This window comes from Doryrhamphus excisus, linkage group LG13, assembly GCF_037039965.1.
Source record: "Doryrhamphus excisus strain RoL-2023G ecotype Guam linkage group LG13, RoL_Dexc_Guam_v1.1, whole genome shotgun sequence".
Taxonomy (NCBI): Eukaryota; Metazoa; Chordata; class Actinopteri; order Syngnathiformes; family Syngnathidae; genus Doryrhamphus; species Doryrhamphus excisus.
Window position 1 is genome coordinate 658,817 of NC_136369.1, and position 17,592 is coordinate 676,408.

Here is a 17,592-nt window from a genome sequence, read left to right on the forward strand (position 1 = left end):
TTCTTACCGGTTCGAGTATTCCGAGGCATTGGAGTGCATGGCAGTCAATCCCAAAAGTAAAAGGCGTGGCGTAGTGACGTCATCACCGATGACGCGCAGCCTGGTGACTCCAAATGGTGAAGCGTTGTTTGGACAAATTCTCTGGTGTCTCATTTGACGTTTTACAAAAATCGTTCAGAATTGTATTTGATTATTGGTTGACGGAAGAGTCACCATTTGTTTCTGAGTAAATCAATACTGCGCATGTGTACAGCGACCGCCATCTTGGATATATTTTCCGGTCCCCTTTGGACAAAAACTACCATTTGTTAAAAAAAACTTTGAATATGAATGACAAAATGATTGCGCGTCAGTGATGTAATATTTCATTCGTGCCAGGATAAACTCGTCCCGGCGCACATTAAAGCCTCTCAGGCTAGCATTATCTTAGTGTGCTAGTTTAGCATGCAAGCTGCAAAGAGGGACACGGAAGTTAGCATCACATGCTAGCAGGGCTCAAGTGTGAATTTAAAGTGTTGACATTGTGTGAAAATGTGCGAAAGAACCATAGCAGAGTACGAGGAGGAACTTTCTAGAACAAAAGAGGAGAACGAGCGACAACGTCAACTACTGGACGCCGTTTTCAGGAAGCACAGAGCAGGTTGGTTCATTTCTCGTTCTTACTAAGATAAGATCAGAAAGATTAAGATTTGGCAGATTTTTGTCAGTCGTACAAGGGGAAATTTCAGGTTACGGCAACAAAAGCACAGTAGCACACAAGACTACAGTACGAAGCACAAGAGCACAAGAGCGGATAAAGTGCAAAAACAGGGTAGTAAAATACAATCAGCAATGATATACAGTCTCCACGATGTCTTACACGGTTATTGCTAGTGATGGTGAGATGAAGCCCATGAAGCTTTGAACCATTTCCTCAGCTGGTTCGAGAACGGCTTCATTTCTTGAAGCTTCATGTGCACACGAAGCCCCCTGCTGGCCGCGGATGCAATTACAGGCGGCTGTGTCTTCATGTGTGATGGATTGAATGCTGATCTGTTCTGGCTCTTGGAAATGGTAATGGACTGCAAAGAACTTGTAGCCAAATGATTCATCTACCAAGTGTGGGATAAAATACATAAAATACTGAGTGTTTTCATGTCCATCAATGATTCCGGTATCATGTGCTGTGGCTAGCTTCATCATGGTTTGATGTCACCTAGCTTGGGCTCAGGGAAAGTGCTTGTGTAACTTGGACAGAACAGAACAGAACCCCCCATTTTAATGTCCGAGCCTGAGGGGTTTATATCTCTGAGGGACAGGTAAACATTGGGCAAATTCTGAACCACTTCCCGAATCCGTCACGTGGTACAGCCGGGCAGCGATGCTTCGGTCGTCATCAATTCCGGCCCCTCCCTCCAATGAATCAAGCCTCGGCGCACGCTTCGCGGAAGCGCCCATTCGATTACTCGACACACACTTTGAAGCCCCGGCACCACTTGTAACATCACTAGTTATTGCACGTTTATTGCACGGTTATTGCACGTTTATTGTTCAGAATTTTTAGAGCACTTTTTTTATTGTACAGTCTGACAGCTGCCGGAGGGAAAGACCTTCAATATCTCACCTTGACACACTTTGGATGTCTTGTCCTGTCACTAATGGCGTTCCTGAGCGCAGTGAGTGTGTGTTGGAGGGCGTGTGCGACTTTGGTGCTTTTGGAGGACAGTGTGGCTGTCATCATCCACTTGCCCACCTCCTCTACCTGTTCCGGAGGACACCCCAGGAGAGAGCTGGTCTCCTTGATCAACCTCTTCCTGTCAGCCCCTGCGATGCTGCTCCCCCGGCAGACAACACCGTATGGCAGAGTACAAACTTTGAGGATTAAAATGATGACGAACAGGTGAATCCGCATGAAGCTTTGGTGCTCTCTGTCAATTCGTGCTAAAAAGATTGGAGCAATAAAGTGTCGTCGTCATGCAGTGCAGCGTAGAGGCTAATTTACCATGTCCACTATTGGGGGGAATATATGCCTCTAGCGATGGCAATTCATAGGTTTTTATTCAGAAAGAAAATGGAAAAAAACAGTCTCAAGTGTGTGTGTACCAACAGATGATGGAACACACACATATTTTCCAGAGGTACTGAAAGAGTCCTGTGGCTGACCCAGTACTCCCATGGATCATTCAGAGCCCTGTGAAGCAGAGACGTAGTCAGTATGGATGCTTAATGGCGACCAACCTCCTTTGATGTATCCCACACAGACATTCACTTGCTTACATTGCTGAGATCTTCCAGGGGAAATATACTGTAGTAGTTCCAGTGGTCAATGTAACGGGCGGCCGAGGTGGTGGCTGGTCACATTGTACCTGGTCCACCATTGCTTTCATGGCTTTGCTGCGTGGAATGGTATGCTTGGGAATAAGCCTTTGAAGAAAACAAGGAAGCCCTGCATCCTTTACATGGCTAGAAGAACTTACACAACTTTTCTTCGACATCTTTTGTCTTCCTGTGTGCTGCAGACACCGGTGAAGAAGACCAGCAGCAGTGGCCCTCCAGGGTGAAGCAGGAGGAGCCACAGCCCCCACTCATTAAAGAGGAAGAGGAGGAACACAGCATCAGTCGGGAGGCGGCACGTCTCAAAGAGCTGGAGGAGTTCCCAGTGATCCGTGTCATTGTGAAGAGTGAAGATGAAGCAGCTGGTGGGTCACTAGCAGACAGCCTGTTAGCTCCGCTAGCAGACAGCCTGTTAGCTCCGCTAGCAGACAGCCTGTTAGCTCCGCTAGCAGACAGCCTGTTAGCTCCGCTAGCAGACAGCCTGTTAGCTCCGCTATCAGACGGCGACAACACAACGTCGGCATCTCATGACACTGATGATGAAGGCTCGAAAGCAGATAAGACACGCCGCACTGACAACTCGTGCTTGAAATGTTCGCAGTGTGACAAAACCTTCAGCACCAAGTCAAATCTGAACGTACACATGAGGATCCATACAGGAGAGAAACCTTATGTCTGCTCAGTTTGTGGCAAAAGATTCTCCCAAAAGGCCCAATTTGAAACACACACAAGAACACACACTGGGGAGAAGCCTTTTAGCTGCTCAGTCTGTGGTAAGAAATTCACTCGAAATGAACGTTTGACAATACACACAAGAATACACACCGGGGAGAGACCGTTTTGCTGTTCCATATGCGGTAAAACATTCTGCGACAAAGGTAGCCTGATGAAACACACTCGGACACACACCGGAGAGAAACCTTTCACCTGCTCAGTCTGTGGCACACGTTTTAAGAATTATTCAGCGCTGTCCAAGCACAAAAGAATACACACGGGAGAGAAGTCTTTTAGCTGCACAGTGTGTGGTAAAACATTTGCACATAATGAAAGTTTGACAACACATACAAGAATACACACGCGGGAGAGACCATTTCCCTGCTCAGTTTGTGGTAAAACCTTCTCTGTTAAATGTAATTTGATTAAACACACGAGAACGCACACAGGGGAGAGGCCATATTCCTGTACGGTCTGCGGCAAAGCATTCTCTGTGAAATGTAACTTGGTCACACACGCAAGAACGCATTGCTAGCCGTGCAGCTCCTCTACGTCTTCTCCCTTCGGGTATCTGGCGTGCACGCCTGCCAGTAGACTGTGTGGGATGCACAGATGTTTATGGTTGTTAGCATTGTGGTGACTATTGGCGAGTGACCTGTTTTATTTTGGAGAGCAGGAAGTGTTTCAGTGCTGTTGGCGTCCCCCGACAACGGTGCTTTTCCAGAGCACGTACGCTTTACTTGACTGGCACACGCAGTAATAGCTGGCCGTTGTTTGTAATGATTCGCTGTATCTTCAAAATAAAAGCTAGATCAGCATTTTCTTTTATTTATGTACGTCTGTTAATTTCCGGATACACCTTACCTGTTTTGAAATCTGAGCAGATGATTTTATTTTCTTTATTTAATGATTTATTTGAATGTATGTCAAACTACATTTTTTTAGGGTTAGGGTTGTATTTTCGTATGAAAGTGAGATTTGGTTTTGAGTGTAACCATATGTCTTATGGCTTGACTGCCTACAATAAATCATTTCAGTCATTGAAAACGTCTTTGTGGATTTGTGTGGATCAGGGGCGTCACTAGGTTCTGGGGACGGTGGGGCTTAGCCCCCCGGAAATGCACAGGATATGAATGAATGTAGACATTAGGAAATCCAAAAAACAAATAACAAACAAGAACCGGGATATAGATTTCCCAACTTTGGACAGATTTAGTAGAGATACTCAATTGTTTTAGGCCACCGTTAAATTTGAATGAAGACAAATGCTGATTTTTTTTGGATCACATGAACACCATCGACTAGAAAAACACAACAGATTTAACAGACATACTCTACTACTGTTATTATCATTATTATCATATTATTATTATCAAAATATATCAAATGATTTAGGGGGGCTTAAGAACATTTTAGGGGGGCTGAAGCCCCCGTCGAGTAACCGTGATGCAGTTCGGTTCGAACAGGAAGGGTAAGGGGCAACTGATTTGAGTCTCACATGTTCCACATTCATCAGAATGCGTTCCGAGCTTCACAACTACCGACGTGTTATTTCTTTCCTTTCTTCACTTAGCGAGCGGTGGCGGGGGTTGCTAAGTAACCGAGTTAACGGAGACGAATACCCGTGAGTCCCCAAGTAGTGAGTATTTGCCCATTTTGAACGGCTCGTTCATGACTCGCAGCTGGCTTCAACAAACAACAAAGCGCATGCGTACATCGGCGGCCATCTTGGAACTACATCGACGTTTGCATGCACAGAAAACCACAATTGTGAACAAAGCTTGAATGTGAAAGACAAACACATTAAATGGCCGTGAGAGAGAGTTCTATGCTCGTGAGGATAAAATCTGAAGCTTCTCAAGCTAGCTTAGCATGCTAGCTGCTAACAAAGACACGCGGAAGTCATCCAAGCGTCGCTAAGCAGAGACCGAGTGTGAGTGTAAAGTGTCGGGATCGTGTGAAAATGTGTCAGGTCCAAATCCTGAGAGCGTTGGTGAATCAGCGACTAACTGCGGCTGTTGAAGAAATATTTGTAGTGTTGGAAAGAACCATAGCAGAGTACGAGGAGGAACTTTCTAGAACAAAAGAGGAGAACGAGCGACAACGTCAACTACTGGACGCCGTCTTCAGGAAGCATCAAGAAGAAGCACACGGAGGAGGAGGTTGGTTGACTTCTTCCTCTCACGTGTTCAGCTTTATATATGAACACTGGACACAACTGGCAGTCTTGAACAGATTCCAGTGTACAGGATGCACACGACATGTAATGGAGGACATTAAAACACTGCTTGCAGTGCCTGGGTGGGGCTGACATTGTCAAAAAACGAGATCCGCCAAATCAGTTCTTCAAGGTTCTGGCTGCTGTGGGGCTTCCTGGGTTGAAACGACTCTACGGCACTTCCTGGACATGGCGGACTGAGCCTCTGGATTGGAGGAAGGCCAACACTGCCCCCTGCTGGGATGAAGGAGACTATTGACAAGGAAGCTTTGTTTGACTCTTATTTCCAATTTGTTTCTTTTCTTGTGTCCTGCAGACAGCAGCGAAGAAGATGATTTGCCCGAGCAGCAGGAGTGGAGCTTCCGGGTGGAGCTGGAGCAGCCACAGATTAAAGAGGAAGAGGAGGAGCACAGCATCAGCCAGGAGGGAGAGCATCCGGAAGGACCGGAGGAGTTCCCAGTGATGGGTGTCATTGTGAAGAGTGAAGATGATGAAGACGACGGTGAAGGTGAGGAGAAGAGAGAGGCGGAGCCTCCAACAGAAGCTGATGGAGACCACTGTGGAGGATCACCAGCAGACAAGCTCTTAGCTCCACTATCAGATAGTGAGCACACGACGTCACACTCTCCTGACACTGATGATGATGATGATGAAGACTCTACAGCTGATATGACATGTCACCCTGACAACACACGCTTGAAATGCCACCACTGTGACAAGAGCTTCGGCCACAAGAAAACTCTGAAGACACACATGACATGTCACGCTGACAGAAAGTGGAAATGCTCTCAATGTGGCAAAGCTTTCAACCGCAAGTCGTCTCTGGAAAGGCACACGAGGATCCACACAGGAGAAAAACCATACGTCTGCTCAGTTTGTTGTCACGCGTTTTCTCAGAGCGCCACTCTGACAGCACACATGAGAAGACACACCGGAGAGAAACCGTTTTCCTGTTCATTCTGTGATTTACGTTTTTTTCGGAGCCAACATTTGAAAACACACATGAGAATACACACTGGGGAAAAATATTATTCCTGTTCAGTCTGCGGTGCAAGTTTTGTACAGAGTCAACATTTGAAAACACACATGAGAAGACACACGGGGGAAAAACCATACGCCTGTTCAATCTGCAACAAACGCTTTTCCGTTCGAACAACACTGGTTAGACACACGAGAACACACACGGGAGAGAAAGTGCTGAGTTGCAGCGTGTGTGATGAAAGGTTCTCCTATAAGTACCAGCTTAACCATCACGCCTGTGCTCCTCAGAACAGCAGCGGTACATGAAGCTGCAGGACTTGGACTCACCTGTCAAGACTCTGACCACTTTGATCATCACAGCCACTTATACGTGTGTGTAACAATGTTGTAACACAACATTGTTGTATAACACAATCTTGTTCATATGCTTTGCCATTTAAATACAATAAAAACAGGAAATAAATACACGTGAACGAGTGTCAGTCAATCGTATTTCATTCAATTGCAAACTCTTGCCAAGAAGAGAGCCTGAAAAGCTGTTCTGTTGTTAGCCAGTCTGTTAGCATCCATCCATCCATCCATCCATCCATCCATCCATCCATCCATCCATCCATCCATCCATCCATCCATCCATCCATCCATCCATCTATCCATCCATCTATCCATCCATCCATCCATCCATCCATCCATCTTCTGTACCGCTTATGCTCACTTGGGTTGCGGGTATGCTGGAGCCTATCCCAGCTGACATTGGAGTGTTTTGGAATGCGGGAGGAAAGCCACGCACGCATGGGGAGATGCCCGAGTGGAGAATCGAACCCCATCTGCGGACTGTGTGGCCAACAGAGCCCGCCCACGGCATAAGCAAACCAAGCACCTGCTTAGGGGCCCGTGACCACTAGGAGGCCCCAAGAGCAATTAACATTTAAAACATGATTTTGTAGTCGAGGGCCCTAAAGTCAAATTTTGCAAATTTAGGGCCCCACGGAGGCTTGGGCCGGCCCTGCTGGCCAACATGCTAACCACTCATCCAACATGCGGCCGTCTGTTAGCATTTTGCATCTTTTTCCTTTCGGTTTTCCTCCCACGACTTTTAGTTTACACGGCATGGATATTGTTCATTCGTGTTGACATCAACTCTATTTCACGCCACACCTCATAGGTCAAGGGTGTAATGACACCCCCCACCTGCGAGAGGCAGTCATGCACTGGAATGGACTATGTGTGTGATGCCGGAAGTAGTAAACAACAAACCTTTTTTAAGTCCAGGTCAATGGCTTCGTTTGTACCGTAGTGTGTACATTGTTATTGTACAAATGTACATTGATAATTCTGCCTTTCAGGATCAACTCCTCTTAGTAAACTTTGAATCTCCTCGGGCTGTCTTAGCTTGCTAGCTACTAACAAACAGACGCGGAAGTCATCAAGTGTAAAGTGTCGGGATCGTGTGAAAATGTGTCAGGTCCAAATCCTGAGAGCGTTGGTGAATCAGCGACTAACTGCGGCTGTTGAAGAAATATTTGTAGTGTTGGAAAGAACCATAGCAGAGTACGAGGAGGAACTTTCTAGAACAAAAGAGGAGAATGAGCGACAACGTCAACTACTGGACGCCGTCTTCAGGAAGCAACGAGACGAACTAGACAGACAAGGTTAGTTCATTTCTTCCTCTCAGATGTTGATTATATTTACAGGCATGGTCAACAACTTTGGCATTAACGTATATTTGAACTTTGGATATCGTTGGTCTTCTTGGACAAATGGGCGTGTCCAGTTGATAAAGGAAGCAACAGGATATGTATTTTACTATGGTAGGCTCTCCTGGCTCTGGCCATGTGGTTGCCAAGGTGGTACAAAACCTTATTGGTGGCAAGCGGATTTGCACCTAGTGCCCCAAGGCTCCAACCGTCTCAGTTGCCCGACTCTGCATCATGGCATGGACGCCAGGTTTTAAACAATCCTCCTTCCTGGTACAGTCTTTTCGGGGGCTCTGCTTGGACTTCAGATTCATGAGGAACACTGTGGTTCCTCGTCCTGGTCGCTCTCGGTGGGGTCCATGTGCACTGGACATGTGGACATGTGGACATGGGTTTTGTGGATGTGGAGAAGGCGTTTCAGGCTTAGTGGTTGTGATTCTACCAATATATTGACTCTCGTCTAGTCTCTCCTCTGGACACGTCCCAACCATCTCAGTCTGGCCGAAAGGACTTTATCTCCAAGGCCTCTAACATGTAATGTCCCTCTGATGTACTCCTTCCTGATCCTATCCATCCTGGTCACTCCCAATGAGAACCTCAGCATCCTCATCTCTGCTACCTCCAGTTCTGCTTCCTGTCTCCAGACCAAACAACATGGCTGCTCTCACCACAGTTTTGTATCCCTTTCCTTTCCTTTTAGCTGAAACGTCGTGGCCCTGCTACTCCAGTTTAATGAACAAGGTTTACCTGTCAGCTGGTTATAAATGTGTCCAAGGATAACATTTCTTCTCTATCCTGAAAACCTCTTTAGAAAAAACTCACAACTTAGTTACTTTACTGTACTTTGCAAATATCCTGTCGGGCTAAAGACGAGAGCACATGACACAACCAGGAAGTGTGAGGAAGGCTGGTTTGCGGCTGGAGGAGGAGCCTCTCAACGTCTGGCCTTGGTAGACCGGTTAGGCTACTGGCCCAGGAGGATGCAGACCCCAGATTCTGAGACAAGCAATAAATGGAGGCAGCAACATTGAGCTTGTTCATCGTGCGGTTCATGCGGGTTGATTGATTACCCTGACTGGCCCAGTTCATGCGGGTTGATTGATTACCATGACTGGCCCAGTTCATGCGGGTTGATTGATTACCCTGACTGGCCCAGTTCATGCGGGTTGATTGATTACCATGACTGGCCCAGTTCATGCGGGTTGATTGATTACCATGACTGGCCCAGTTCATGCGGGTTGATTGATTACCCTGACTGGCCCAGTTCATGCGGGTTGATTGATTACCCTGACTGGCCCAGTTCATGCGGGTTGATTGATTACCCTGACTGGCCCAGTTCATGCGGGTTGATTGATTACCATGACTGGCCCAGTTCATGCGGGTTGATTGATTACCCTGACTGGCCCAGTTCATGCGGGTTGATTGATTACCGTGACTGGCCCAGTTCATGCGGGTTGATTGATTGATTACCATGACTGGCCCAGTTCATGCGGGTTGATTGATTGATTACCATGACTGGCCCAGTTCATGCGGGTTGATTGATTACCATGACTGGCCCAGTTCATGCGGGTTGATTGATTACCGTGACTGGCCCAGTTCATGCGGGTTGATTGATTGATTACCATGACTGGCCCAGTTCATGCGGGTTGATTGATTGATTACCATGACTGGCCCAGTTCATGCGGGTTGATTGATTACCGTGACTGGCCCAGTTCATGCGGGTTGATTGATTACCGTGACTGGCCCAGTTCATGCGGGTTGATTGATTACCGTGACTGGCCCATTTCATGCGGGTTGATTGATTACCGTGACTGGCCCAGTTCATGCGGGTTGATTGATTACCGTGACTGGCCCAGTTCATGCGGGTTGATTGATTACCGTGACTGGCCCAGTTCATGCGGGTTGATTGATTACCATGACTGGCCCAGTTCATGCGGGTTGATTGATTACCCTGACTGGCCCAGTTCATGCGGGTTGATTGATTACCGTGACTGGCCCAGTTCATGCGGGTTGATTGATTACCCTGACTGGCCCATTCATTACCTTGACAATACTTTCTAGATGCAGACAAGGCGTTGAGGAGATCTGGGTTGGGGTTCTGGGGGATCTCTGCTTTTTGTGGATGATATGGTCCTGCTGTCTTTTTTGGGCCTTGATCTTCACGTCTCGCTGTCCTCTTTTTGTAGCCCACTTTGATGCACCCGGGATGAGACTCAGCACCTCCAAGTTGGAGTTCATGCTTCTGGCCCGGGAAATGTGGACCTTGCAGTGTAACAGCTGCTGCTCTGCATAGAGAAGCCGCATGCGGTGGCTCAGCTATCTGGCCAAAATGTCTCTTGGATCCCTCCCTGGGGAGTCCAGGGCATGTCCAACCGGCATGAGGCCTCAGGGGAAGACCCAGGACAGGTTGTCGGGACTATTTCTCTCAACTGGCCTGGCAATGCCTCGGGATCTGCTGGGAAGAGCTGGGCGAAGTACTTTTGTTGGAGGGAAGCCTGGCTTTCTGTTTTGGGTTAGCTGCTCACCCTGCATCACCACTGCCATGAATTTGCCATTTTATTGACGGTGCATGTTCCTTTCATGCGATGTTTGGGTTAGGGTTAGCCCTCTGCTGGGGTGAAGCAGACACACCACTGACAAGGAAGCTTTGTGTGACTTTGATTTCTAATCTTGTGTCCTGCAGACATCATTGAAGAACATCTTCCCCCTAAGCATCAGGAGTGGAGCTTCCTGGTGGAGCAGGAGGAGCCACGGATTAAAGAGGAAGAGGAGGATCACAGCATCAGTCAAGAGGAGCTTGGCGGGTGGGAGGAGTTCCCACATATTTTTGTATCTGTGAAGAGCAAAGATGAAGACGACGGTGAAGGTGAGGAGAAGAGAGAGGCGGAGCCTCCAACAGAAGCTGATGGAGACCACTGTGGAGGATCACCAGCAGACAAGCTCTTAGCTCCACTATCAGATAGTGAGCACACGACGTCACACTCTCCTGACACTGATGATGATGATGATGATGAAGACTCTACAGCTGATATGACATGTCACCCTGACAACACACGCTTGAAATGCCACCACTGTGACAAGAGCTTCGGCCACAAGAAAACTCTGATGAGACACATGACATGTCACGCTGACAGAAAGTGGAAATGCTCTCAATGTGGCAAAGCTTTCAACCGCAAGTCGTCTCTGGAAAGGCACACGAGGATCCACACAGGAGAAAAACCGTACTCCTGCTCAGTTTGTTGTCACGCGTTCTCTCAAAACTCAAGTCTGACAGCACACATGAGAAGACACACCGGAGAGAAACCTTTTCCTTGTCCATTCTGTGATTTACGCTTTGTATCGAGTCAACATATGAAGACGCACGCAAGAATACACACGGGGGAAAAACCATATGTCTGTTCAGTCTGTGGCACACGCTTTGTACAAAGTCAAAATTTGAAAACGCACATGAGAAGACACACAGGAGAAAAACCATATTCCTGTTCGAGATGCAACAGAAGCTTTTCTGACCGAACAACATTTATAAGACACACAAGACGACACACGGGAGAGAAGGTGTTTAGCTGCAGTGTGTGTGGGGAAAGGTTCTCCTATAAGTACCAGCTTAACAATCACACCTGTGCTGCTGAGAACACCACCGGCACATGAAGCTGCAGGACTTGGACTCACCTGTCAAGACTAATACCTTCATCTGAACATGCTTCTGCCCCTGAAATACAATGAAAATGTGGGAGAAAAGCTGTACCTTTTCATTTGATTAACTTGTCATCTTTAGCTGAGAGGATGAAAGCTTTTCAGAACAATTTTATGATTTTGTTCATAACTTGAATGAACAAAATGTGTTGATGCATCCTGCGACAGCTGTCTTCTGTGGTGTGGTCTGCTGGGGGAGCAACATCACGGCAGCTGACAGGAAGAAGCTGGACAAGCTGATCAAGAAGGTCAGCTCTGTCCTGGGGTGTCGTGTGGAACAGGTGGAGGAGGTGGGCAAGCTGTCCGTCATGATGCACAAAGACTCCCAACCCTCAAACCCACACTCACTGCACCAAGGAGCTCCATTCGTGGCAGGATGAGACGTACTCCATCCAGAGAGTGTGAAGGAGAGATCTCGGAGGTCTTTCCCTCCTGCAACTGTCAGACTCCATCACAAAAACTGCTCCAAAAATCCTGTGCTGTATAACCGTGCAATAACCATGCAATAAAACAAACCGTGCGACAAACCCGTGTCTTGGTCAACATGGATACAGCTGTATATTAAGATAAGATAAGATAAGATAAGATATGCCTTTATTCGTCCCTCAGTGGGGAAATTTGCATTGCACAGCAGCAAGAGTACAGAGTCAGTTAAGCAGTACAAAATACACAATATAGAAAAATAAACAATATAAACAACCCAAGTATTAACAGAAATCAACAGTTTTTCCCAGAGTTATATACAATACAGTATGTAGATAATATGAAAGGAGATGAGATATATGACCAGTCTATACACTGAGATCCTGTTAGAGAGTTAATATGAGGCATTATGGAAATACTTCACATAGAACTTAGTATATTGCATTAGAGCCCTTAATATTGCACATGGGGGTTGATCAGATATTGCACAGTGAATGGGGTCTGGAGTAACTATACTGACTAAAAGCAAGTATTACACAGATGTACATAGCGGTGTACAAGTCTATTGGGAGCGGTGCTGGTTGTACAGCCTGACAGCTGCAGGAAGAAAAGACCTGCGATATCGCTCCTTCACACACTTGGGGTGAAGCAGTCTATCGCTGAAGGAGCTCTCTAGTGCTGTCAAAGTGTCCTGCAGGGGGTGGGAGTCGTTCTCCAACATGGATGTTAGCCTAGCCAACATCCTCCTCTCTCCCACCACCCCCACTGGGTCAAGGGGGCGACCCAGGGCAGAGCTGGCCTTCCTGATGATCTTATCCAGTCTCTTCCTATCCGCAGCCGAAATGCTGCTGCCCCAGCAGACCACTCCCTGGAAAATGGCTGAAGCCACAACAGAGTCAGAGAACGTCTTGAGGAGTGCCCCTTGCACTCCAAAAGACCTCAGTCTCCTGAGCAGATAGAGTCTGCTCATGCCCTTCCTGTAAAGTGCTTCCGTGTGATGAGTCCAGTCCAGTCTATTGTTGAGATGAACACCCAGGTACTTGTAAGATGTCACCATCTCAATGTCCATTCCCTGAATGTCCATTCCCTGAATGTCCATTCCCTGAATGTCCATTCCCTGAATGTCCATTCCCTGAATGTCCATTCCCTGAATGTCCATTCCCTGAATGTCCATTCCCTGAATGTCCATTCCCTGAATGTCCATTCCCTGAATGTCCATTCCCTGAATGTCCACTGGTGTTGGCGGAGAGTGGATGCGCCTGCGGAAATCCACCACCAGCTCTCTGGTTTTCCCCGTGTTGATCTGGAGGCAGTTCCGCTGGCACCAATCCACAAAGTCCCGTGTCAGTCCTCTGTACTCCAAGTCGTCCCCATCTGTGATGAGGCCAACGATTGCAGAGTCGTCAGAGAACTTCTGCAGGTGGCAGGTTGGTGTGTTGTAGGAGAAGTCTGCAGTGTAGAGGGTGAACAGGAATGGAGCCAGGACCGTTCCCTGCGGGGCCCCCGTACTGCAGACAGCCGTGTCGGACACATAGTCCCGTGTCCTCACATACACCTTGTATGTATAACTTCTTGACTTGGCACTGGGTTAGGGTCACCTCGAACGTGTGGCATTGTTGTGGCTAACACAGTTTTACAAGTATAAAATACTGTGATGGTGGCAGTTCTCTTTCATTAAATTGCAAACTTTAGTCAAAAAGGAAGGCTACTCGATTGTTAGCATCTTTTTTCCTCTCTGCTGGTTTGTTTTCCTCATCTTGGGGAATTCTTTCGTGTGTCTACTGCTGCTTTTAATGTACTCTGACTCTGTACTGTCCATTCTTCGTGTGGATGTTTTTGTTGAGCAATGGCTTCGCCATTCCTGTAGGGGGCAGTCATGTACTCGTGTGCCCGAGTTGTATGTTACCGGAAGCAGTCAACCAAAAAGAGGAGAAAGGTCCTCAGGCGGTGCATTCTTTTGAATACGCGCTAATTCCCTCATTTGTATGTTTGTACTTGTGTCTGTTATATAAACAACACACCTTATTCATTCTTCATGTCAAAATCAACTCATCTCAGCGAACGTGGAGGATATCGGGCTAGCTTAGCTTGCTAGCTGCTAACAAACAGACGCGGAAGTGATCAACATCGCTGACCAGAGACCGAGTGTGAGTGTAAAGTGTCGGGATCGTGTGAAAATGTGTCAGGTCCAAATCCTGAGAGCGTTGGTGAATCAGCGACTAACTGCGGCTGTTGAAGAAATATTTGTAGTGTTGGAAAGAACCATAGCAGAGTACGAGGAGGAACTTTCTAGAACAAAAGAGGAGAACGAGCGACAACGTCAACTACTGGACGCCGTCTTCAGGAAGCAGGAAGTTGTGTTGCACAGAGCAGGTTTGTTTACTTTTTCTTCTCACGTTCAGCCCAGAACATCCAAATCTTAAGAGCAGTGTAAAAATAGCTTTTGCACATTTGGATCTTGATGAGGTTTTAAGTAGAGCTACAATGTGCAAAAGCAAGGGGGGGGGGGGTGACAAAAAGAACTTTGTCAAAGTCTTTCATTGAAGTAATGTGCAATGCAAGAAATGTGCAAAATGCATATTCTAGACATTTTCCAACTGCTCTGTATTTCGGGATTTAATATTTGGTCATTAACATGAAAAGGAATAACTTGACTGAGTGGAGGAGTATTGTCTGGAAATGAAATCGCTTACTTTCACAAAAAGGCAGCACAGAGTCACAAACTACTACACCACAAGAACAGGCCTGAAACACGAGATCAACAGAGGCCAGGGTCTATCTAGTCAGACTGGACCTCAGGTAACGGGAAGGCACAGGTGGCATCACCAGACATCAGGAATAGCATACCGGAACATCTACACCAGATCCCAGAATGCGAAGGTGGTGAGAACAACCAGGCCTGTGGGATCCTGTGGGACTTCCCAGATCGAAACATGCCGAGTGATAGAAATCTATGGAAAAAAGAAGACAGACGTTGGATAAATACCTGAAGAAGGGCTGAAGGAAGAGCAAGAGAAAATGCAGGGCGTGAAGGCAGCAGTGGTGCCGGTAGTGATCAGGGCACTGGGGGTCGATCGCCCCAACTGGGGGGATTGTTTCAGCAGATAGCAGGACCATCATCTGACACATGTCCATTCTGCACGGAGCCATCAGGTTCCCAGGCCTCTGGTAGAGCACCTCAGTTCGAGATACGGCTTTGGTGCGTGTGCCTTATCTGCTGTATGTGCTTGGCTCACTGGATGCACGGAGGTTTTCTTATCATTTGGTTTTTGTTGGGATGTTGTCTCCATTTTGTGGAACATTTTGAGACTGAATGTCGGTGTGGTGACTGATGACTTGGACTGATGTCATGGACTTCTGAAGCATGTGTTTGCCTTCTTGTGTCCTGCAGACGCCAGTCAAGAAGATCTTCCCTCCGACCAGCAGGAGTGGAGCTCCAAGGCGGAGTGGGAGGGGCCACTGCCCCCTGGCAATGAAGAGAAAGCGCCACAGGTCTCCCACATTAAAGAAGAAGAGGAAGAGCACGGCGTCACTCATGAGGAGCTGGAGTTCCCAGCGATCGGTGTCACTGTGAAGAGTGAAGATGATGAAGGTGAGGAGAAGAGAGAGGCGGAGCCTCCAACAGAAGCTGATGGAGACCACTGTGGAGGATCACCAGCAGACAAGCTCTTAGCTCCACTATCAGATAGTGAGCACATGACGTCACACTCTCCTGACACTGATGATGATGATGAAGACTCTACAGCTGATATGACATGTCACCCTGACAACATCCACAAGTGCTCCCACTGCGACAAGAGCTTTGTTACCAAGGGAAATCTGACACGACACATGAGAAATCACACAGGAGAGAAACCATTCACTTGCACATTTTGTGGTAAAAGGTTCTCTCAGAAGGCTCATTTGACAGCACACACACGAACACACACCGGAGAGAAACGCAATTTCTGTTCCATCTGTAACACACATTTGTGTGACAGTTCGGCATTGGATCAGCACATGAGAAACCTCCACGGGGAGAAGCTCTTAACCTGCTCCGTCTGTGGTATAAGTTTTACACGAAATTCAGATTTGAAAAGACACATGAGAACGCACACCGGGGAGAAACCTTTTACCTGCTCCGTGTGCGGTATAGGATTGACTCAAAAGTCACATTTGACAGCACACATGAGACGACATACCGGGGAGAAACCTTTCATGTGCTCATTCTGTGGCGTTGGATTTGCTCAAAAGTCGTGTTTGACAAAACATACAAGAAAACACACCGGAGAAAAACCATATTCCTGTTCGGTCTGCAACAGAAGCTTCAATGCGAGCTCGGGTTTGGATCAACACATGAGAAGACACGCTGGGGAGAAACCTTTTACCTGCTCAGTCTGTGGTTTAGGTTTTGTATGGAATCCGGATTTGAAAAACCACATGAGAAGACACACAGGAGAAAAACCATATTCCTGTTCAAGCTGCAACAAAAGCTTTTGTGACCGAACAACACTTGTGACGCACATGAGAAGACACACGGGAGAGAAAGTGTTCCGTTGCAGTGTGTGTGATGAAAGGTTCTCTTACAGGTACCAGGTTGACACTCACAAGTGTTCCGGTGAGAACAGCAGCAGTCAATGAAGGCAGTCAGGATTTTCTAACATCACCACGTATAACCTGAGTGACGTACGTTTGTTAATATGCTTCTGCTGTTGAAAAGTCATGAAAATACAAAGGCAAGCTGTGTCGGTGTCGCTTTTATTTCCTTCAAATTCCAAACTAGAGCCAAGAAGAGGCTGAAAAGCTGCTGTGTTGTTAGCCTGCTGTTAGCATTGAGCGTCTTTTTTCTCTCAGCGGCTGTGGTGTGCTGTCCTGTGCGGCTGCATTTGTGAGAGGTCAAGGGTGTAGAGACACCTCCCCACCTGAGGGAGGCAGTAATGCACTAGAACAGGACTCGGCAACCTTTAGCAGCAGGATAGCCATTTTGCCTCATGTTACGTTCAAAAAAGTCTGACGCCACCAAACGTTCCACAGCTTCTAAACGTGTAGAAATAGTAATATTTTTAAAATGTTAGCTGTTGGAACCAACTAACCCTAACCCAAACTCCCCAACCAGAAGTCAAGTGTATTTCATCCCAAAAGAGCCTCACAGGGGTTCAAGTCCCGCGTGTCGGCCTCCTCTCCTTCAACACTGAACTCTGCAAGCCTTCTTAGTCATTCGCTTGTTTTTAAAAATAAAAACCAACATAAAAGCCCACCAGAGTTCACGTACCGTATCTGCATAAGAGTGTCGCTGCCAAAATACCGTTTACACTCCGGCGCGGGGCAGCCATGAGGCAAGCGACATTTGCGGTCACTTCCTGTATACCTTACTGTTTTAGTCTTGACTTAACTTGCGTGCTGAAAGGGCCATCAAAACGATCTATCCGTCCATTTTCTATGCCGCTTATCCTCTCTAGGGTGGGGGTGCTGTCTTTACACGCACACCAGTCCAGGGTGCCAATCCCAGGGCACAGACCACCAACCATTCCCAGCCACATTCATACCTATGGACAATTAGGAGGGGCCAATGGATCC

General features: G+C 47.2%; 1 protein-coding gene across 1 annotated transcript; it reads left to right on the forward strand.

Moving 5' to 3' along the window:
• Nucleotides 1–116: 116 nt before the first annotated feature.
• LOC131139730 (uncharacterized) lies at nucleotides 117–16,744 on the forward strand. The gene is made up of 9 exons (XM_078795822.1): nucleotides 117–640; nucleotides 2,499–3,552; nucleotides 4,930–5,189; nucleotides 5,562–6,529; nucleotides 7,596–7,875; nucleotides 10,604–11,560; nucleotides 11,782–11,903; nucleotides 14,142–14,409; nucleotides 15,428–16,744. The coding sequence occupies exons 1-9, from the start codon at nucleotides 532–534 to the stop codon at nucleotides 16,654–16,656; spliced, it is 5,247 nt and encodes a 1,748-aa protein (XP_078651948.1). The 5' UTR covers nucleotides 117–531; the 3' UTR covers nucleotides 16,657–16,744.
• Nucleotides 16,745–17,592: the final 848 nt, after the last annotated feature.

Coding starts and splice junctions, on each gene's coding strand:
- LOC131139730 (XM_078795822.1), top strand. CDS start 532: ATGTGCGAAAGAACCATAGCAGAGTACGAGGAGGAACTTTCTAGAACA. Junction 11,561..11,781: donor TGCTGCTGAGAACACCACCG/GCACATGAAGCT, acceptor ATCCTGCGACAG/CTGTCTTCTGTGGTGTGGTC. Junction 11,904..14,141: donor GTGTGGAACAGGTGGAGGAG/GTGGGCAAGCTG, acceptor AGCTGCTAACAA/ACAGACGCGGAAGTGATCAA.